Here is a 23,015-nt window from a genome sequence, read left to right on the forward strand (position 1 = left end):
GCTTGGAACCAGATATCTAACCCTTTCCATGGGATTTTTTAACAGGTAAGCCAAACACTGAGTCCTGTTTATCTCAGGGAAGGAGGGAGCAACCTTATTGTTACTGAAAACTGAATATACATGTTTATGACTGCTCTTGTTGTACCACGTCCACATTATTCTATGCAGTGGCACACAAAATGTTACATGTCCAGTCATAAAGGATTTAACTTTTACACATTGTAGAGTTTTTTTAGTCTAGTCAAGAGCAGACGCCATATTATGTTTTAGCACTCAGCTGAAGTTTGTGTTTAAGGGAATTAAGTAACTTCCTCTTACCTTCCACAGACATCCAGGACTGATACCGTTTTGCTGGCTTGTACAGGAGTTTTGTTGACACAACAGGTCCATCTCCAAGATGTAACTCAGCATTGATGTCAATTACAAGAAAATTATGTCCACTGTCTGTCAGCCTTGGGGCATACTGTGGTACAGGAGGAACTGAGCAAGAATGCAAGTATTAAGCCAGCTTCTTAATCACCTGTATCAGCAAAACTCTGATATCTTCCTAGATCTACAGGAGAATGCGAGACATTCTTCAAAACTTGGATGAAGTAGATAGAGAGTTTACGCTCTAAAGGTGACAGTTTAGAGTTTGTTTTTTTTTTAAAATGAGTTTTCTTTAAACCTCTCTGTCAATGTACATAACTAATATCTTGGTTATAAAGGATTTCTGTTTGTATTCTGACTATTTATTTATTCAGACTTTTTTTTCTGCAGTGCAGGGAACAACTGGCTCTGCTGTGTTATAGTATAAAGCCCCTCTTAAAAATAGAGAAGCAAAGACATCAGAAGAGATTTGTGCTTTTACCTTTGACTGTGACTTGAAAAAAAAATTCCTGCTACTGTCTGCACACTGCAGACCCAGGTTCCTGTGTCACGGGGCTGGATTCGATTAATTGTAAACATGGCTTCAGAGCGATTACTGGTAACAATTAGGGCAGGCTGAAATGACAAAAGATATACAGGGCCTGAAAAACGTGAGCATTTAGCAATACTTTCATGACACTTTCTCACAGTTTAAGAACTCATCCAGACTTTAGTGATATCAATAGAAAGCATCTGCAATGGTCAGTTCCATAGTTTCATATGTGCTCATATCTCAAAATATCAAAACTTCATATTATGCTTGAAAACCATAGTGTATATTAACTACATTTAAAGTCAACATAAACATCAGAAATAATAGGAAGCAGTTAATCAGGAGCCTACCCTTAGGACAGTTCCATCTTGCTTGAAAAGTTTAAATTCTTCAGATTTAGGAAGTGGCATCCCAGTTGCTATACAAAAAGGCTTGAACTCGACGCCAGAATTAAGTTCTACAGGATCTAGTAAGTTTTCTATTTGAGGTGAAAGAACAGAAGATACTTTAATATTTCATTGATTTATTGATATTTTTATGCCAACCTTCAAACAGAACTTTAAGAAGGTACTACCAAACCATGTTCAGGTGTACAACGAGCATAAGCAGCACAGGTGTCTGGTTCTCATTTCACTCATGGGCATGTGCAAGAATCACATCTACTGAAGTCAGCACTGCTACATCAGTGTAAATATGTGAGAAGGAACAAGCCTTGTGTCTGTCCTTCTTTCTTTTCTCCTCCCCTCCTCTCTCTTTCTGACTGACATTCTAAGTACAGCCTATCTATGGCAAAATCACGCACACATTTTGTATTGAACATACAGTATCTCTTTGCTCTCCATTTTATCTGTTTATGAGAGCAGTCGGATCACAACAGTATGGCTTTGGATCACAGGCTTACTCCCCTGCTAGTTTTTGCACTTGAAACCTTTTACAAGTTAACGCTGGATTTTTCATTTTATTTGTCAAGTAGAAATAATAGGTGCTGAGTGCATCTTACAAAACACTGTGTAAACTTTGAATCCAGGGAGATTCTAAGTGAGAGATGTTCAGCTTTGTAAGCTTAACTCTTAACTCAGAGAAAAAGAGCTGTTTTAAACTCTGGGGTTGTCTTGATATTTCAGTCATCAATTTCAGATCATGAGGTACACATTATAGGAATGTATGCAGATGAATAAGAAGTAGGTAGTGGTAAGTACCATGAGCCTATCCAAAAGCTGATCAAGTAAGATGAGCAGCTTCTGCCAGCAATTGATATCAAGATAAAATCTGATGGGATAAGCTTGAAAATATGCCTCTAATGAAAGTAGGATCAGATAAAATGGAAGTATACCAGCTTGCTAAATGCAGCATATGGGGCACAGGCTTAAAACCACTGTATTGCAATAAAGATGTACAGATGTGCTTGGGCCCCTGAAATGTAATTGTCAGAGCAAGAATACCAGCCTGGAGTGGTAATGCTTTACCCGCATGAAGATCTGTTTCAGTTACACTGGGAAAATCCATTTACTACCGTGTTACCTTGCTTTACCTTCTTTTTCACATTGCAGACCATGCCATCCAGGGGAGCAGATACAGCCTTTAAATCTGTCACATGTTCCTCGATTGTGACAATTACATTTGAGCTTGCAATCCGAGCCATAAAATCCAGGTTTGCATTCTGCAAGTGCATGTTTCAAGTTAGTGCAAAGATACTAGAAAATGTCTTCCATTAGTTTTCAATCTCATGCATTCATTTTCTAGCAGGATTTAGTTCTCTCAGTTGGGTTAAGTTTGAAACCGTATGTACTAGCACTGAATCCCCCACAGAGCACCCTGAGAGCACACTAACATAAAACAGCTTAGAACACATTTGTATCTATGTCTGTCATTTGTAGACTAGATGTCAATGTGGAAGCTTCTTCAATCTCCATTTTTTTTTTTCATTTACACTGTGATAGTGGTGAAAGACTTAGATTTATGTCACCACTGAAGAAGATGGCACATATTCATAAAGATGTACTTCATGTCCCAAAGAGATTGCAGTCTAATTGAAATGAACAAGGCTGGTTATACTCACTATTGCTCAACAATGGATGTGTGCTTGGTGCCAAATTGTTCAGTTTGACTTGTAGAAATACAGCAGAGCTGCAGCTGTTAGAAGATTTTTAATGTCTCAGTAGAATGTCTGTTTTGCAGAATAATTTGAACAGTTTTCAACTTTACTGTGACCTGTGAATCTGACATGAGATGTCAGATGCCCTGAGATGGGTAATTTTTATTATGCCTTTTTTATAGAATGTAAAAAATCCTGTCTTTTACTCCTCTCTGTATTTCCTACATGCAGCACACTAAGCACTCCATCATTCCTCATATTTTTTACTATACCTTTATCACATTCAAGTCCCATCCATCCTGTGGCACAAGAACAACCGTATGGATCTGGTAGACAGAACATATAGTTTCTGCAGCCATAGTTTTCTTTACAGCTCTCTTCACATGTTTTGCCAAATTTATTGGCTCCACAAGCTATTGAAGGGAGAGAGGGAAATAATAGTCCAATATCATTAAGTCTGCAAAAGGGCTGATGCTTCTAATGATAGAGCTTTGGACAACAGAGAACGTGAGTTAAAATTAAAAATAGCATTTTTTACCATTCAGATACCAGATATATTAACATCCGTAACAACTTCAGCCATGGTTGCACTAATGCTTAAGTTCAGGCAGCAGAAACAAACAAAATATTCTCCTATGTGAGGATCCATCAGCAAAGCACCCATAGCTTTGGATATGAGGGGCAGAGCTTCAGCAACAAATCCTCTTTATAAGTCTCTTAAATATAAAATGGACAGTGCCATGAAAACAAAATATCCTTCTTAGAAGTCAGTGCATATGACACTGCCAAACTCAAGGTTTTGCTTTTCTACTAAGATTAGCATTACACTAGAGTGGTTTAGATGTCAACTGTTCCGATATCTTAGCTCTAGTATTTGCAGCACTTCAAGTCAAAATATTAGGATACATATTTAGCATTGAACCCAAAAGTTGCTTGGACACATCAGAGCAATGTGATGCTTGCTGTAATTCTTCCAGAATCCAAACTAATCATCACAGACACAGATATGCATGAACAGACATAATCTGTTGATATGCTCCTAAAGAGACAAAACATCAGAGCAATGTGATGCTTGCTGTAATTCTTCCAGAATCCAAACTAATCATCACAGACACAGATATGCATGAACAGACATAATCTGTTGATATGCTCCTAAAGAGACAAAACATCAGAGCAATGTGATGCTTGCTGTAATTCTTCCAGAATCCAAACTAATCATCACAGACACAGATATGCATGAACAGACATAATCTGTTGATATGCTCCTAAAGAGACAAAACATCAGAGCAATGTGATGCTTGCTGTAATTCTTCCAGAATCCAAACTAATCATCACAGACACAGATATGCATGAACAGACATAATCTGTTGATATGCTCCTAAAGAGACAAATCACCCTGTGAGCATGTTAGCACCTTGTTCAAAAGTATCCAGGGGATCTCTAGCATACAGACTTATTTCCAAGTGCCAGTGCATCCTTAAAATCCCCTATCTTACCATACATTTAACAGGTGGTCAGTAGCTTTGACCATTTTGACTTCAGGGGAATCATAGAACAGATCAGGTTAGAAGTGACCTCAAAAGATTATCTGGTCCATCCTCTTGTGGGAAACGGAGCCTAGGCAAGTTTATCTAGCACACTGTCCAAGTGCATATTGATCGAGAGGAGTTGTAAATACCCATCTTTGCTAGCCATATAACCTCTACTAGGAGGAGAGGGAGAAGTCAAATCACAACTACAAGAGCAGCCTTGTTCATTGTTCATTCAGGGTTCATCTTGCCCAGCCACTGTCCTGTCTCCAGCATCAGCTGTAAATGCTGTAGCTATAAAGAGTTAAGAGTGCTCCATTTGATGCTTCTTTCAATAATCTGCCAGCTTCTGCTACTGAGAACAAATCAGAAGCACTCTGTGAAGATAATATTTGCTTACCTTTCTCACATGTTTTTCCCATAAAACCTGGAGGACAGATGCATTCCCCAGTATCTTCATGACAAATGCCATTGTTCATGCAGGAAGGGCAGTGGGAGCTACAGGAAGGGCCCCATTTCTGAGCTTCACATCCTTTTATGGAAAAATATAATGGCATATTTGTTGTCATATTACTCATTAACCAATCAAATAGTAAAATTCTTTTTAATTAAGACAATCAGTAAAACAGATAAAAATATGATCCATATGGATCTCCTAAAGCCCCAGCCAACTGACCAAATGTAAGGAACCTTTTGGTTGTGCAGGTGGATATTTCTGGATCAGAACCACTTTACGGTACACAGCGATACTACATAACACCTTCAAGGAAGGAACTGGAAAAGTCTTAATTTTTTGAAACTAGAGATAGATTTTTTTAGTTTGTAAGAGTAGGTTTGGAAGCTGACAAAAGATGTTGTATTTAAGATTTCTGTTCTTGTAGGAGGGATCTGAGACCTGCAAAAGGTCCAGACTTCTCATGGAGCTGGCTGTACGGGTAGTAAGTCAGCAGGACCAGGCTTGGCATCACTGGAATTGTACCAGCATATGGCAAGTCATCACTTTTTTCTTCTGTAACAATGTTTCTCTTGAAAGTTCATTAGACCAGTTTCACATCACATTGTATCTTTGCTGTCTTCACTGGGTCTTTGTAATAATAATGAATCAACTGGTGACCTATTTCTGGAATAAATGGATTAAGAGCAATCGACCGTATTAACGTCTGTCAATTTCCTTTCCCACTTCATAATTTAAGAAGATGATACTACCATTAATCCTGCCAGTGAAAGTTCTGATACTGATCTAATGGAAGCAGAGCTCAAACTCTAAGCAAGTATATATGACTTCATCATTCAAATACTTAATCTATCCCTATGCTATGCAAAATTCTTTGAACTGCTTTTAAAATCACTGGGAGCTGAGAGGACTCAAAGTTTTTCAGTATTTAGTTTGTGACAAAGTTTCTTGCATCACAGAAACTGACCTTCATGCCTTCCTCCAAAAATTTGAAAAGCTGAGATGCTGAGCAAAGAACTAGCTGTCCTGGGAATAACTACATTGAATAGAATCTAAATCTGAACTTGTTCCTCTCTCAGCTGCTTAAATCAGTACCAACTTGCACCAAAGATCTTTTGGAAAAATTTTCCTCTGACATAAACAGATGGCAGCTTATGCCAAGAAAGATTTTGGCCCTTATTTGGGCATCGTATAAGTTCCATTTCAGATTCATTATGGCTTCAAACAATTGATCAATCAGCACACATTAATGGAACTTACGTCTTACAATAAGCCTTGTGTAAGCAGAAGTAAAGAGGTTTCCTCCTATATATCTGGCAGAGTAAACCCCTGCATCCTGTGGCTGCACGTGAGGATAGGAGACTTCCAGCTCCCCTGGCACTTCATGCCGTGGCACCGAGTGGATGAAGGAACCTGGGGAAAGAACACACAGAGCAGGCAGAAGTCACTCACCCTTTAGAGACAGAAGTGAGTTTGGATGGAATACTGACTAATGACAGCTGGGATGAGCTAAGCAACTGAATCTATTTATTAATTATGAATTTGCTGACAGCTCCTCAGCTGTACTAGTTTTTGATAATGGGAGAGGTGCAACTAAAAAGGAAGCCTGATGAAGAGGTTTAATACATGAGTGGGACAAACACCTTTGTGTTCAGTATTGCTTTACAGGTGTGTTGCTAGGAGTCTAGTGGTTAAAAAGCTTCATTTTGTTTCTTGGCCCTTCCTGAAGTCAAGGGTGACAATCAGTAAGGAGTCTAGAATGGCTGGAAGGAGTTAAATAGCAAATGCCAGCCAGGTCCTGTTAAATCTGAGTAGCACAAATATTTACATAGCAGAGGAAAGCAGGAAGAATACAGTACAGATCTATGTTTTCTTCCCAGACTTAACATGTTTCTGTCTCTCCTTTTTTTTTTTTTTTCCACTAAGGGAGCTTATCTGTGTTATTTTAGGTTTGCTGTAGTTGGTCATACATGCTTGCTAAATAAGAAAATAGTATTTGGTCTTCTTCCATCTCTCTGGATCATCAAGTAACAACATTTGAACATTGGTTGCTGTCAAAGAGAAGCTGCATCCAGTGGACCTCAGGACCACTGGAAGCCCTTCCACTCCAGTCTTTTAGAGCAAGGCTGCTGCAATCAGCTAATGCCAGGCCCCACTAGCTATCACCAAAACACACATTCACAGGCTCACACACACTGTACTGACAAAGTCAGCCACCAACAGATTCACACAGCAGAACTGTGTGCTTACTGCTTGTGCAGACAGGACTCACACACATGTGAACAACCCAGACAGCCTGATCCTATTCTCACTTGTCAGCTTAATCAGGCTTTCTGGCAGACCTCATACACCCACACAACCAAAACTGGGTCTTAGCTGGCCTGGACCTGCAGCCTCTCTAATAGCTGGATCTCAGACCTCTTGTCCTACTCAACGGTTAGCCTGGCTTGAAGTTCACTAGTGTCACACATACATACCCATGCACAAGCAAATGGGTCTCTGATGTAACTGGCCTTAAGACACTTGTTCTCTTTGTTTGCTGGCCCCAGATGTACAAGCCCCTTTGACCCCTGGCATATGTTTCCAGCCACTGGGGGTTAGGCCTGTTGTGCCTTCTCGTCTGGCCTGAAGGTCACTAGCATATTATGCATATGTATGTCAGGTAGAGAGCACACTTACATTGAAGAATAATTTTAATAATGTTTAATAATATTGGATCGACTGTAGTGCAGAGCTTGGACAGACCAGTGGCACCTTTTACCTGCTTTGCAACACATTTTCCCCCACTTGTTCATTTCCCATTCACTTTGAAACCTCCCTTTGTCTTGTTTGATTCTTTATTAAATATTCCATTATTTCACACATGCTCACAGTCCCCCTCAGTCATGCTATAGTAAGTCTGCTCTTTCCCCTGAAACCCATGATAATCTTGTTCCCTGCTTCTTACACCTACAAGCTCTGGTTGAAGCTGCTCAGAGCATTGTTTTGTTCCCTCAGAGGCCCTCAGAAGCTGGAAAACTCTGCCCTTTCGTGTTTTCTGTGTCATCTGCTTCTCCTTAGGGTTTACATGTTCATTCTTTTGTTTTGTGACTTAGGCTTTTATGCTGAATGACCATTAACCAGATGATACTCCCATCAATCTCTGAAGTGTGAAGAAACAGGTCTTTATGAAACTCTGCTTTGCATATTGCCTTTTTAAAAGACACCTTTTTGTTATTTTTCTCTTTCAGCCTGTAGAGAAGCACTTCAAGTAGTCAGTGGCTGGGGTTAAGGCTGACCCACTTCATGCCTTCTTTTGCAGTGTCCTGAAATTTCCTTACTTCATCCTGCTCTATTTAATCCCTGTATCCTGGTACCTCACTGTAAGCTAACCTGCCAGTAGATAGATTTAGGTGGCATGTTTGAAAAGACGTTGTCATAGATTTTACAATTTGACTGATTTTTTCTAGTTGAGTTAAATAAGGATTAGATTTTATTGAGAGTTTTGCCTTTCTAATAGTGGATTACTAGTGCTTAATTTCTTATGATGTATTGTAGAAGTATTGTAGAAGCTAAGTGGCCTCTGAAAGGCATTTGAAGAAGGAAAGGTGTGTGCTTGAGAAGCAGCAGAAACACAAAGAACAATGCAGTAATGAGGCCTTCAAACTGACACAGGAAAAGAAAAAAAAGGTGTTAAAATCAGCCAGGAAAACATATGAGAGGATAATATAGAAGGGAAAAAAAAAGGGAAATGAGAAACAAAGCAAACATATCAACAGAGGATTTGGCATTCTAGTAGAAGAGGGACAGATCAGGTCAATGTGTTGGATATGGCAATGGCTCATTCAGGGAACATTAAATGTGTGAGGAATTTTATCTGTTCCAGCTGCACAGTATGGGTACCATCAGCAATGACTTTAAAAGTTATGTGGCACTTGACTAGGACAATGATGGAAGGAAGAGAAAAGACAAGAGAGAAAGGTTAATTACCATTTTTGTAGATCACTGCATCTTCCTCTTTTGCTGCCATTCTGATGAAGGAAATATTGACATGCTCTCCCTTATTTGCTGTAACAGTTAATGCCACCGGGTGGAATGAGGCTGAAAACAGAACAGGACAGAAATGTAGGATAAAGAGCAGCAGTTACTGTCTCTATCTAGTCTCTGGGCTGAAAGCTGAGAATGGTTTACAGCATGACCCTGACTCAGATTTTGATGTTTAGATTTCTTTAGAGCACACACTGAATAGTCAACCTCAGCTCTATGTTTTGACAAATATTGAGGACTCACCCAAACACTGAAACAACAGACTGACCTTGGGTGTGAAATTATACAAAAAAAAAAAAAAAAATTGGATTTTGGCTCAGTAACTGGAAACACTTCCTAAGCAAGAGCTCCAACTGTCTCTAAAACACTTTCTCACGTTTGTTCAGCCTTTGAGACATTTTTAAAGCAGACTGTATAAAGTAGAGAACAAGCTGTCATTGGCAAACAAACACCCTCAGTGACTTCTTCTCTTCTGTTTAAGTTTTGTCATGCAGAACTATCACGATAGTTCAGGTGACCTCAGTCCTGGAGGGTCTGGGAGAGATGTGGTAAGGTAGAGTAGTCTGTGCTTGTGCTATTTCACCAGGCTCTCTATAAATACTGAGTGTTTGTTTTCACTAGGAACAAAAGAAAAAAGTGTATTCACACACAGTAGTACTTCTACTAAAATATTTTCATCTGAAAATGTGGCTTAATTAAAATAAAAATTATGTGGGATGAACTGTCTTGATTGGTGTTATTTTTCAATTCTCCAGTTCAGAAATGGAAAGTAATTTTCCTGCGTAAGCAGAAAAGTACTTTTATATGTTCATTTGTAGTTCCTGATTTAAGAAAAAGAAGAAGGTAGTATTCAGAGGGATTTTCAGCGAAGTTTTGCCTTTTGCTTATCACTACTAGTGGAAAAAAGATCAGAAGATAATTGAGGAAGGGACAGAAAAATCTCAAGAAATAGTACTTTTTGAAACCAGTGGAATTAGAATTTTAAATTCAATATTACTTTGAAAAAAGTTAGAAGTTAAGGACACTTCCTTTCGTTTAGTTGGAATGTACCAAGGGAAAGCCGTGAAGGTTTTTTGAGGACAAATTCAGGTTTTCTGACCATTTGTAGCTCTGAGGTTTTATGTCATACTGTCATTGATGTGTTGTGTGCCAAAAAAAAAGGACAGAAGCTCCTCTAAAATTAGGCAAAGTTAACTTCCAAACTATTCAGCTTTTCATCTGAGTGAGGATATTACACATTTATACTTTCTCTTTTAGAGCACCTGGGTGAGTAAGGCGTTGACTTTCACCACTCCTGTTTCATTATTTATCTCTCTATTTATTTAGTTAGTTGTTTGTTTTTAGGCTATTTAGTCTTAGAATCCCCCCTGTGCAAGTTCCTCTTGGGTGAGTCTATCCTGCACGTTGTTTTTGTTCAGCTTCTGGGAGCCCAGTCCTGCTGCCACCTGCCTCACCAGCAATGAGAGTGGGACCTTCCTGACAGAAAGACCCACCTGGGAGCCATCCTTAAAGAGTCGAGCATGCTTCTAGTCAGCTCTGCATTTGCACAGTTGCCAGTTGTATTAAAGTCACATTTATTTCATTTTCAGAAATGGTCAATAAAGCATACCTTAGTTCATACCAATGCAGAAAACAAATTTGGAATTTGTGGCTGAGATCCAGTGACAAGGAAATACACAGAGGTAAGATCAGAAATATTTATACTATATTATGCGTGAAACAGAGCTACAAAAATCAAGCAGGTAGATCCTACATCAAAGTTTGTATAAGGCTGAAAATGTGTTAGTACCTCCACAATATTATTTGTAAAATCCAAGGGGGAAAAACGGTGGTATTCTTGAAAAATTTAAGGAAAGAACATTTTAATACTTCCACTTCAGAATGACATTTTAATTAAAAATAAAAATGTTTGTGTTATGTGATGTAAAATTAAAGAAATAAAATTTGAGTAAAACTTAAGATGCTTTTATCAGTCCAAGCCAAACCCTCTCTCAGAATTCTATCTCCTTGAGGATTTTCAGATTGTAATGTTTTATTTCTGACTGGAACTAAGACAAGTATTGAAAACTGCCAGTTCTTTGCAGAATGGAATTTCCATCCCCTGTGCAGTTCTAGTGTTTATGGTCTGAGCTGCTGTCGTATGTATTCAGTCCTTTCTAAGTGCTGTCCAGTTTTTGTCCTGATTTGAGCAGGACTTTTCCTGGGTGCTATTAAGCACATGCATGGGAATCTATTGAGGATTTGCCATGTTACCTAAGCACAGGTATCTGAACGTGCCTCTTAGAGAATCAGAGAATTCTAATACAGAATAATGAAATAAGTTCCCATTAAAAACAGGCAAACAAAAACTGAAAGCAGTCCCAGCTTACTGTCAGCTCCCAAGTTACAAGTTATTTATGAATAACAAATGCGTGGTGAAAATCTTGATCTATTTAGGAAAACAGAATTGAACAGCTTTCCCCAAAATGAATTGCTAGTTACAAATAATCCCAAGTGAATTAGCTGAAGCATTTTTTGGACCCAGTTTATTGAGGCATTAGTAATTGTTCTAACAAGATACTAAACTTTTGTATTCCCATTTTCTTTTCTTTGCATGTTGCTTAGCTTAACTGCAAGGCTTTTTTTTTTTTTTTTTTAGTGTATTGTTGCAATGGAAAGGAACACACTCCCTGGTGGGCTCAGTTCCTTAATGTATTTTTAGATTGTGAGTTGTATTTCATGATTTCACATCTCAAGTGTGCCAACTCCTTATAGAGACATAATGAACAGAGTTGCAGGGCAAGTGCTGTAACACCCTGTTGCTGGCATTTCCATTGTCCCTCTGCCCCACCTAGAGAGTTTCTGTTGGTGGATACTCATTTGTATATACACACTTATTGTGCAGAGAAATTTCATAGATGATATTTGATTGGATGCAGAATAGGCTACGTAGTGTTCTATTCTAGATATGTGTGCTGTGTTCAGAATAAGTGTTACTCTCCATACGTATATAAAACATAATCTGTTCCATCCCACTGCATGTATGAGTATTACACATGTTACTATGATGCTACAATACAAAGAATTCAGGATAATGGTTTGGTTGCTTTCGGAATGGCACACATATAGAGCAAAATAGGAAAATGAACAGGTTATCTTATCTTCTGTATAACATAGCAAATCTCTTCACTGCATCTGCGTATCTGGTAGTAGGTACATAATCAGACAGATGACAGTTTGCGCTAAAGTCAGTGGGGCTACCCAAATGATTCATGCTTAGTGAGTATTTCAGCAGCTTCTTTCCCTCAGGCTGCAGAACAGTGGCTGAATTTTCAGAAATGCTGCTCCTGCCTGAGCCTTTTGTGTCCTCAATGAGAAACTGCGCTTCTCAACTCTTGCTCAATTTTTGCTGTTGAAAAACACTTTCTGCCTTTAAAAATTATTCAGGCAACAGTAAAGGGCAAAAAGTCCTGTTTTCCAACTACAGATGGTTTGCCAAACCTCACAGTCCCTCACTGACCTCTTCTTCCTCATTCTGTGCACTTTAATAGCTTTGAGAACTTGTGCTGTGCCTCTTTCTCACCCACCTAGCCTGATTAGAATTCACTGATGAGTTGCAAGTTCAAATTTTGTCAGTGAAAGCTTTTACAGAGAAAAATCAGTGAAATGGATTCAACCCCAGAATTATTCAAAGAAACCTACCTAATGCTAGTGTGAATGTTGTATTATTTCTAGTTAGAACAACTTCTGTCACATAGGCAGCTCTCAAATTTTGATTCCTTTAAATTCTCTGTTCCTAGGTCCACAGATACAAAGCCTAAAAAAATAATTGATTCAGACATTCTTCCACCCACAGAGATTGTTCTACATGACAGCCAGATGTACTCAGCTCACTGGCATTCTGCTACAGCAGGGTCATACTGACTTTCCAGAGCCTGTTATCTTCTCCTTATTGCAGCCTCCTTTGAAACCGTGGAGTTGTCACCCTGCATCTACAGAGCTTTCTTGGTTACCAGTCCAACCCTCTAAAGACCACGTTTGGTCAGAGAAAACATGTGCCAAAGGAAGGTGCACTTGTCCTGCTCACCTCACTTCTAACATTCCCATACTAAAATAAATAAATAGACACTAGCGGTAGCTGGGAAAAGTTAAAACCCTCTTTTTCTAAATTTGCTATATGATTTCAAGAGATACAAACAGTTATAACTGCTCTTACTAAAACGTTATAAAGAAAGATTAAGTGTCGACTCTTCACAGACCAGCTGTCATGGCACAAAGCTTTAGCAATACAGTGAAGTCAACTAAAAATCAGTTGAAGTTTTGAAAACTCGATTTGCTGCAGAAAACTAGCCAAATTTGCTTGCACTCTTTGGTAATTTATGGTGATCTCTGCTTTGGAATTTGTCCCAGAAGTCTAATGAGGTATAGCAAAATTTGCACATAAGAAAATTTAATTTAATGGTTAGACTGCTGGACCTTGGAAATCCCACCTTCTTACCCCTCCATCTCCCTGCTTTATTTACTATATTTACTTTTTCTACTGTGCATAGCCTTAAAACCCAAACCAAGTCAATAGTGAAATTCATAGTGGACTTCTGTGAACAAAATTCTTAGATTTTGGGAAACTTCTCTAAAGTTTCTCTCCAGTGTTGAGTTCAGTTGCTGTTGGTGTTTTTGATTTTTTGATTTATTTTTTTTTTTTCCCCATATTGACACAGACTTTGTAGATCCAATGTTGCTGACCTTAGTTTTACTGAACCTTAGGCAAGGCTTTTCTAGGCTCAGGTTGCCTATTTATTAAAAAAAAAAAAAAAAAAAAAAAAAAAAAAGAGTCATTTTTAGGTATCTACATCTCAGACCTGTGAAGACTTTAAAATGGAAGTATGTGTAGAAATCAATGATGTGAAAAGCCCAGAGCAGGAGTAACTGTGTGTGATATTTCATAGGGTCAGTGAGGCCAGTGCTTACCTTATTTGCCACCTTACTTTGCGGTCCTGGCAGTAGCCAGATACAGGCAGAATACCTACAGATGTCTAACTTCCACAGGCTAAAGACTAGCAGCTCCCACTTGTGCCAGACAGTCTGCAAGCAGTGACATGCAAAATTCAGATCTGACCACCATACAGTACCTCCCAGTGGCATCTTCATGGTGTGTATCCTTGTCACCTCATCCTTGAGTTTTCCTTCACAGTAATATGCTCCGATAGTTTCGCTGGCCTGCTCCCTCTTCCACACCACTGTTTTGGCCGTTGCTCTCTTTGAATCCTCGCTGACCTCCAGTGGCTCCCGGTGCTGGTTTGCCACATCCTCCTGGTCTCGGTCGATGGTGATGGACTCACGGGAGCGCCACTTGGAGGTGATACAGATGAGCGACGTCTCGGAGTTGCCCACCAGAGGGAATGAATTGATCAGTATGAGGTCCAGTGCTGCTTCCACTTTACCTAAGTGGAAAAGCAGCAAGTGAAAAAATTTTACTGCAGAGTTTTGGTATGTGGCAAATCAAATCACCAGATAAGCTTTTTCATGGTTTCTCTGGCTGGTGTCTTGCACAGCTTTTGTGCACAATAGGAAGACTGCAGATTAACTGTTCTCCTACACTGACTTCACGGTTTACTTTTCATCTCATGGACAGAAGGAGTCCCTTCTTCTCAGAAGAGGAAGCAAGCCTTGCATGCTTGTGGAACTTCTTCCAAGAGCTGTTGCAGGAGCCCAGGATAAACCATGGGTTGCAGAAGCAGGTAGAACTTTGGATAGGCATGTGCATAAATGCCCCAAGTATGGTGCTTTGTTGGTAATAGGGTCAGTAGATCATAGGTTGTGAGTTTAATAATGTTTCTTTACAGGGATTTAATACAGGTTAATTGTATGTAAAGAATACAAATTGTATTGTAAAGCAGATACTTCTTGCAGTTATAGGAATTGTTAGTACTTTGAACACTTGGAGTATTTTTTTTTTTCAGCTGTTTTATGACTCTGGATTAATGTTTTCCTAGTGATTCATGTGTTAGCCATTCAAAGCCCTCACAGACAGCAGCAAGAACTATGACACAAAGAATCTTCCTCAAAAACAAAGAGCAAGTTGGCAGTATTAATAAAGCCATTTTTTATGAGGTTAGGCTTAAATCAATCAAAGTTGTTCCCTTTGATCAATAGAACTGCCAGAAATAGAGGGGGATGGACCTTCTTTGAAAATGATAGACACAAGCCTGATTAAAACAGTCCCTGGCAGTGTGCTGCAGATTTATTTGTTCAAATGTGCATAGCAGGAGGGAAATACAGCTCTCCTATAATCAGCAATTTGCAAATAACAGGCGTTTCCCTTTGCCTTTGAAATTCAGGGTAAGGAGGAGGGAAACTAACTTTTTTTTTTTTTTTTTTTTTTTTTTCCCAGCTGTAACAGGAAGAATATTTTATTTCTTTTATTCATCACATCTATTTTCCTTCTTTGGGTATAAGTATATTCTGTATGTTCACAGAGAAACCAAATATTCAGTGCCACTCTGCTTCCAAATGTTTCTCTGACTGGAAGGAAGGAATATAGTCTTAGATAAGGGAGGTCAAAAGGTCTTAGTGCTGACTGCAGCCTTTGCGTGTGTCTCTGTGGTGCTGGGAGCCAAGGGAGGAGGTCCTCCTCGGCTTTCAATGCCAGCAGCCTCTCTGGGGACTGAAGTATCTTGACAACACACTGACACTCACCACACCCAGCCAGTCTTCCACAGTTACCACCCTTTAATGTGCCAGCCCAGATAACTTGTAGTTACATAATGGAGAAATCAAACCTTCTGGAAAGGATGCAATGGCCATTAAAGTAAATACTGCATGAAGGTGCAGGTCATCCTGCTGCAGGTTAAAAAAAAAATCCTTTAAACAAAGCTAAAGAAGTGTGTGACAGGAATGAGGCCAGACTTGTGCATTCATTTTAAAGGGCATTTATCTAAACATTTTACTTTCATGTGAAAAACATTTGTTCTCTTACTACAGACCTGATGCATCATCTGAAGGCAGATGTAATTCAACTGTCACCAACAAGCTAAGGGCTTCAGTTTATATCAGCAAGGATCACATACCAAGTAGAGATCTTCTTAAAATAATAAAGTGCAGGATCCTAATTTCTGATTTGCAAAACTTGGAATCAAATCTGGATCCAAACTTTGTGACATCTGCCTGGCATCCACACAGCAAAGAGCTGCAACTGTTTTTCCAATGCAGAGGTATGGGCACAAGCTGCTGGGGTCTTTCAGAGGATAACTGCTCAGCCAGGGCTCCAGTTCCACTTATCTAGCATTTCTCCAATCCTCTGACTTCCAGCCTAGACTGAAAGTTGAAAATAACACCACTTTCCCCTGCTGTATCTCAACCTTCTACTTAGCTGAGAAAAAGTAGTAGAAATCTGACTTTTGAGAACTAGCTTTCATGTTGCTTTTAATACCTATGCAAACCACAGCAAAACAAAAATCTTGCCTGATTCGAGGCATTTACTGCATACTTTTCCCTTTCTTTGTCATGCTACAAAACCTGTAATCAAAATGTAGAACAATCATAGCTCAGGCATATTGCTTATTTACAGCTGTGACTATTCCAGATGAATCAAAATATAGCCACTGGTGGATTGATAGTGCTCTCGCTAAAAAGGACTATACCTAGTCTGGCAAAATTTAGGCAAAACCTACCCTTGATGTTTAATGAAGATTTTGAATATGTAAGGACCAAATAAAGACAACAAGATTTAGCTCTCTGAGATAAACACAAAAAATACTGACAGGAAACAGCTTATCTGTGTACCAGTGACAATCTGTGCTTTCTTGAAGAAGTCCTTTGGCTCCTATGTGGTCCTTGAAGAACTGACCTTATCAGGAAGGTAATTTGCTGTGTATGTAAATAGATTCTGAGAAGACGGGGCACTTGCAGAAGGATGATAAGATTCATTGCCTTGTGTTTATGATACAGGCTCATTCTGGTGCAGGGCTTTGTTGCAGCACTGAGAAAATGTCATCCTCTAAACCCACAGTTTTAAGTAATAGCACACCCATCCTAGCCCAGATGGCAAAATGAATGCAGGGAGACCTTTGCAGTTCTTCTTGGCCCAGTCTGAACTGCAGGACTATGCTGTCTCCCACTAGGTGATACTTGGCTGTCTTTCACAGCTTTTCTAGTACACGTTTGCCTGGGGAAATTGTGCAGACCAGACAATAAGGTGTATCACACTGTCCCTGCAGCCTCTGTGTGTTCTCATTCCCTACCACAATGTCATTCTTTCAGGCAGGGAGTCATCAGGGGTTTCGTGCACCAGCAAGATTCAGACAGAACCAGCTGGAAGAAACAGTTCTCAGAAATTCCCTGAAACACATCCCAGACACAGGCCTGCTCAAAGAGCAAGAAAGTCTCTGATAAGAGTTTAAAACCACTTCTCTAGATCCGAATTCATGCTAGACACTAGTTTGTAAATAAAACAATGTGACAATCTCGAGCTGAGTTACTTTAATAACATAGATGAGTACACACAACAGGTCTTACAAGAACAGAAAAGTGTTATGATTTGTCCTTTCACCTCAGAAAGTGCCTGCCCAAATAATTCCAGATTTATGCTGTCAGCCTGTGTCTGGTCCCCAAGAAAATAGAGGGATTCAAGATGATTTCTACCTAATGTAAGGCCTTTGCAAAGTTGCCTGTTAACTGGAAAAGTGTTCAGTGCTGTGGAGTGGTTATCACTCTTCTACCACGGCACACAGCCTGGGTGGTCAGCTTCAACAAGGACAAGGATAAGTGTGCCCCACTGCCCCCAGACACATATTTCATTACCAGTCCATAAGGTGTACCAGGAATGCAATGTTCCAACTACTGTTTTTAGCTGTTAATTAACACTGAGTAGTAGTGGAAGGAAATAAATATTTAAAAATTTACAAATCCAAATTACATTGACATTTTAAAAAAATTAACTAGTTAGCAAGCTTGAAAGATAATCAGGATGGAATTGATGCAAATAAAATATGAAGAAGTTAACAAAATACAAACACAATCCTCATGTCTTCTCTACCTTAAAAGAGAAGAAAAATAGTACTCCTTACTTAGTGATAGAATAAAGAGAGGGAATGTGAATGCACATTAGCATTAAAGCTAGTGAGGAACTAACCAAAACTATTAACTGTTTGGGGATTATTTTGTGTGGAGAGTGGAACAAATATTGTACCAGAATTAGGTGATCTTTATTTCCTTTTTCTCTGTGCACTCAACATTACTCTTAACAATCTTGAGGGTTTTTTGTTCATTCTGTAAAGAAGTAACTAATTGGAGGGGCCGAGGTGGGGTGGGGTGGGTGGGCCTTGAAAACACATATTCATTTTATGGGTTCAGTAGTTTCTTAATGTCCTGGAAAATTCACCTGGCATGCAAAGATAGCAGCAGCTCAGGTAGTATCTCCCAGTGAGTCAGGTTCTCCTCTGCCACTGACAGCTTTCTGCTCCACAGGAAAATGAAGTTGAAATTATTATTACCCAGACTGTTTTATGATCCTCTGCCAGTCAGCAGCAGCAGGAGGGGAGAAAAAAAATTAAGAGACAAAAATGCTGCTGGAAAACACCTCATAAATGAGCAAAAATTCAGGTTTTCCAGTAAAATCTTTCTTGTTGTCCATGGGAAGAATCTGACTGTTTATATCTTACCTGATGTTACTGGGCAGCTGTGGGACAGCTCACAGCTTCGGTACTAGGACTTCTTGCCCTTAGAAATAGGGCATTATTTGTGGAGGAAAGGTATTAAATTAGTGACTGATCATTTTGGTACCTAGCAGTAGTAGGAAGACCTGAGCAGAAGTGTGAATAATAAAAGAGTCTGGCAAAGCTACTAGGGCTGATGGCTTCTTATGGTCCTTTGGGTGCACCTGGACCAGTTGAAAAAAAATGCAGCTGGCTTCTTGTAAAACTTAGTATATTTTTTTCCTCTACATTTCAGTTGTTTCACAGCCTATCAAAACAATCATTTAGGATGAAAAAGCTAGAAAAGAAACACAAGTGCAGCTTGGTTTGGTGTTTCCCAGTGAGGATGCCTAAAAATGTACATATAAGTAACCATAATGCAGAAAGACAGTTTCTCATGGGTTTTCCTTAGGCCTGGTTGACCATAAACAGGTAAAGCAGAAAACAACATATCAGCAGAAATTGGTTGTTGAACAACCAGCTCCCAATGTGCAAGGTAACACTGAAAAAGGATGAGGAATGTAGGAAAGCTTACATAGGACAGACTTGCAGTTCAGCTACATCTGGTTGGATTTTCAGCCAGCCAAATATGGGAACTAACATACAGAAAGTACTTGGAAGAAAGAATAAATATGCCCATAACTAGGGTGGTCGTTGTAAGTTGCACTATGAAGTTACTGTGTCTACTGTATGTGTATACTGTATGTTGTTGGTGTGCACGTGAAAGCTGAATCATGCAAAAGAACATAGGTAATCAATTAGTATTCACAGGTTATATTGGCCCATATTACTGGGTGGACATACTATACTTTATTATGCTCTTGGCCGTGTAGAAGTGTACCCTCACTGTGCCACTTACTGGTTTTTCTGAGTGGAGTATGGGATATGTTTCTGGTGCTGAGCACAGTTTGTGACTAATGAGGCAAGTTGAAGACCTGCGATGTACAGCCAAAGAATAATATAAGAGAAAATTACACTCCAATGGGGAAAGTAACCAAGCCACTTCATTAGACAGGCTGACACAGTGCAAAACATAAATAAATACGAGGCGAACAAAATAACAGCCTTGAAGCAGAAAGTTTACATATATTACCCTTAAATATAGAAATGTCATTTGTGAATCTGTCTTTCAAAAATCCTTTTAGAACTTAGTAAGTGCCTAATATCTTCACACACTAAAAGTGTTTGCATTTCCTAGTGATGAATCACAAAATGTATTTCAGTGGCTTTTTTCACTTCTTTATGATATGACTATTGTTTAACATTATTAGTGCATGCTTTTAGTTTGGGTGTTAGCTGGAGAACAGTCATCAAACTGGTACCCTAAAAAACAATCATCATTTTAAACTCCTTACAGGAAAGTTTCCTGTTCGTATATGGGCTGGTTCTTTGCTGTGTGTCTCCACTGAAACCGTAGTGGAATAACACCCTAAATACAATCTTACCACTAGCACAGGGTAGATATTGTCTTTGGAAGACAGTTCTTTGTTGCAATCTGTCCAAGTGTTTCAACCCTTCAATCCCAAACAGATCTTGTTTCACAGTGGGAGCAGACCATGGAACTATACACCTGTCTCACACAAGTGGTAACTGCACCCATTTTTTCTTTATTTCTTCTGGGCCTAGCCAACACCCTTGGCACCACAATGACTTCTTTGCCTTACATGAAAATCTGAACAGGGTTTTTGTGTGTTTAAGGGATGGGTCTGGACCAAACAGGTTCAAGTCTACATAACCGAAACAGACACCAGTAATTTCCAGTCCAGGCAATTCTCACTGTGAGCTCCTCATTGCCCCGGTACTAAAGCCAGTTGCTCAGCTGCAGCCAGTTCCTCTGACTTCTATGCTTCCTCCTCTCCACCTAAAACCTTCCAGATTAAATTCCTGTGTGTATCAGACCATCTCTGCAAAATGTTACAACTTCAGGGTTTTTTTCCTGAAATGAAATTTAAGCAAAAATGCAGTACATCCAGCTATCTTAATTATTACTAAATACCCAAACAATCTAATGTACATGTGTATGAAATATGTACCTACAACAACAGCATATGTTAACACTTGTGAGTGTGGCGTGATTTCATTTCGCACTTTTAGATTCGATTCCTCCGTGTCTGATGCAAAACCTTTCCACTCCTGCCTATTTCCAGCTGCTTAAACAGCCCCTGGGAACACAGGCTGCACGAGGTCTGAACCAAGCACACACCAACAGCAACCTCTAAAGCTAAAATTAAAAGAACTGGAGAGAATAACCCTGCTTTTGTAATTCAGTTTATGGTAGGTGCACAGAGCTTCCTGCATGGGCCGAAGTGGTTGGGTTTGGCTTCCAGCTGCAGAATCATGGAGTCATTAATTAGATCACAGCTGGAACTTTTTGGTTTGCAAGCATATGGCCAACAATGTAACTATAACAGAATAGCTCTCTTTCTCCCAGAAGACAGATCCACCAATTTTGTAGCCATGGTCGTCCCAACAGAACTGTACTGAAGTACCAGCATTCAGAAGATCAGAGATTTAATCAGTGATCCCTGTGGCAGGCCCATCATTCCTGGATTAGATGAAGGTAACATCTCAAGAAAAGTTTATATTCCATGAAAATTTCAGACTCATGAAAAAAGACACCCTCTGTTCACTCTAGGTAAATAACCCAGTGTAGAAGGCAGATGCAATTGCTGGGTCTCACTGATCAATCAGCAGCAAGGAATTAAATCAGTTTTTTAAATTTCTCTGGTAATTTACATCAGTAGTTGATAATTCAGGTGTCTGAAAGGTTGTCTCTCTAGGTAGTGTCTAGACAGCATATTTTTGAAATATCTGAGTTAAAAGCTCAAACATGGTTTGTCTCCACTGATTTGGCTGTGGGAGGCTCAGAATCCCAGCACTGCAGCCATAGGACAGATTGTTCAGGTGCCATTTATTTTGGCCTGATAGCAGCATACTTGCATACTTGAAGATACTTGCACAGGCCTACTCCCTTTAATTATGGGAAGAATGACATTTGTGTTCACAGTCACAGGCATGTATTAACCAGAGGGTAATACAGTTGTTTTTTTTTTTTTTACATTAAGCTAAACTTCACAAGGGAAAAACAAGTCTTGAAACAGAATTATTAGAACTTTCCACTCTAACAAAAAATTATGATTTATTACCATTTTTAAAAACCTACAGCACTGTAGCGGTGCTTGTGAGCCTGTTCATGTATGTCAAAGGCTACTTAACTTTCTAAATATGTAAATGAGTCACATAATAATGAGAATATATACAATTTATGGGCTTTTTCAAAACAACTGCTGATCCCAAAGAAAACACAGCCACCAACAGTGATGATAGAGATCTATCACTGAATGCCACTGCACTGTTTCCTCCCTTGTTATGCTTTCTTAAAAGGCTGATACAACCTTTTGTGTCTTTTACCATATATGGGTCCACCAGCTAAATCACACACACAAAAATTTCAGTATTTTTAGAAGTCCCCTGGATCTAAGATTATTGGTAGAGCAAAGCTATAGCACAGAAAATTCTGTCTGTCTTGAAGGATGGAGACATTTGACAATGCATTTTTTTTCCTGGCAAAAATAGTGAGATGTGTTTCAAACAGGCTGTGATTGTTGTTGGTTTCCACAAATCTATTACTCCTCATGGCCATCTCGCTAAAGTAAGGCTCACACACAAACCCTTCTGACAGTTAGCCCACTGTGAGAAGCTGCAAGCAGATTTCCAGACCATCTGAGGATGTTAAGAGGAAAAAGGCAAGTTCTGACACTCATTCCTTGCTTTGTTCTCCTTTGTCCAGTTCCTTCCAAGGGAATGGGTGAGTCTGCAGGTCTTCTTTGGTCACGACTTAACAGAGTGTACCTAGCCACAACATTGGAGTGTGAAACTGGATGGATTCTAGGATCCTTTTGATTCTACAAAATATCAGCTGGAGTTGAATCAACCAATAGAAAAAGGTGTGGTGAGGCTCAGTCTAATTTCAAGAACCCCAACAGGACTAAATTCAATCCCTTGCCATTTTAACTGAGCATTTGCTATGGCAAGCAGTGACCATATATGCAGTACAGAAGTGAGCATTTGTGTGTATGTCAAACGTTACTGTCCAAATCAGATCTTTAGCTCGAGCTGTAGATGTAGTACTGTTATTAAAAAAACCCCAAGACATTAAATCAAAGGCCATGTTTTGTAATGGGAAACAAACTGAGGGTCTTCACCTTGGAAATGGGTGGAGTAGATTTTGTGCCTACCCAGCAACACACCCAGAGAAGCCCACGATCATCAGGGCCAAGGTTAAGCCAGTTCACTGTGCTGAGTGTAAAGCCTCCCCTGCTCGGGGAATGTCATTCCT

The 23,015-nt window shown here is 39.4% G+C and overlaps 1 protein-coding gene across 1 annotated transcript in view; it reads right to left on the reverse strand.

Annotated features, from left to right (window-relative positions):
- Positions 1-259: 259 nt before the first annotated feature.
- The window catches only part of LOC103781482 (angiopoietin-1 receptor-like), a 39,983-nt gene continuing 17,227 nt past the window's right edge, over positions 260-23,015 (reverse strand). The window contains 10 exon segments of the mRNA XM_008949201.1: positions 260-480; positions 851-870; positions 872-984; positions 1,252-1,406; positions 2,433-2,561; positions 3,269-3,409; positions 4,926-5,057; positions 6,240-6,392; positions 8,949-9,059; positions 14,114-14,425. Coding sequence (XP_008947449.1) covers positions 260-480; positions 851-870; positions 872-984; positions 1,252-1,406; positions 2,433-2,561; positions 3,269-3,409; positions 4,926-5,057; positions 6,240-6,392; positions 8,949-9,059; positions 14,114-14,425 — 1,487 coding nt within the window.

This window comes from Merops nubicus, unplaced genomic scaffold (genome assembly GCF_000691845.1).
Source record: "Merops nubicus isolate BGI_N331 unplaced genomic scaffold, ASM69184v1 scaffold33921, whole genome shotgun sequence".
Classification (NCBI taxonomy): Eukaryota; Metazoa; Chordata; class Aves; order Coraciiformes; family Meropidae; genus Merops; species Merops nubicus.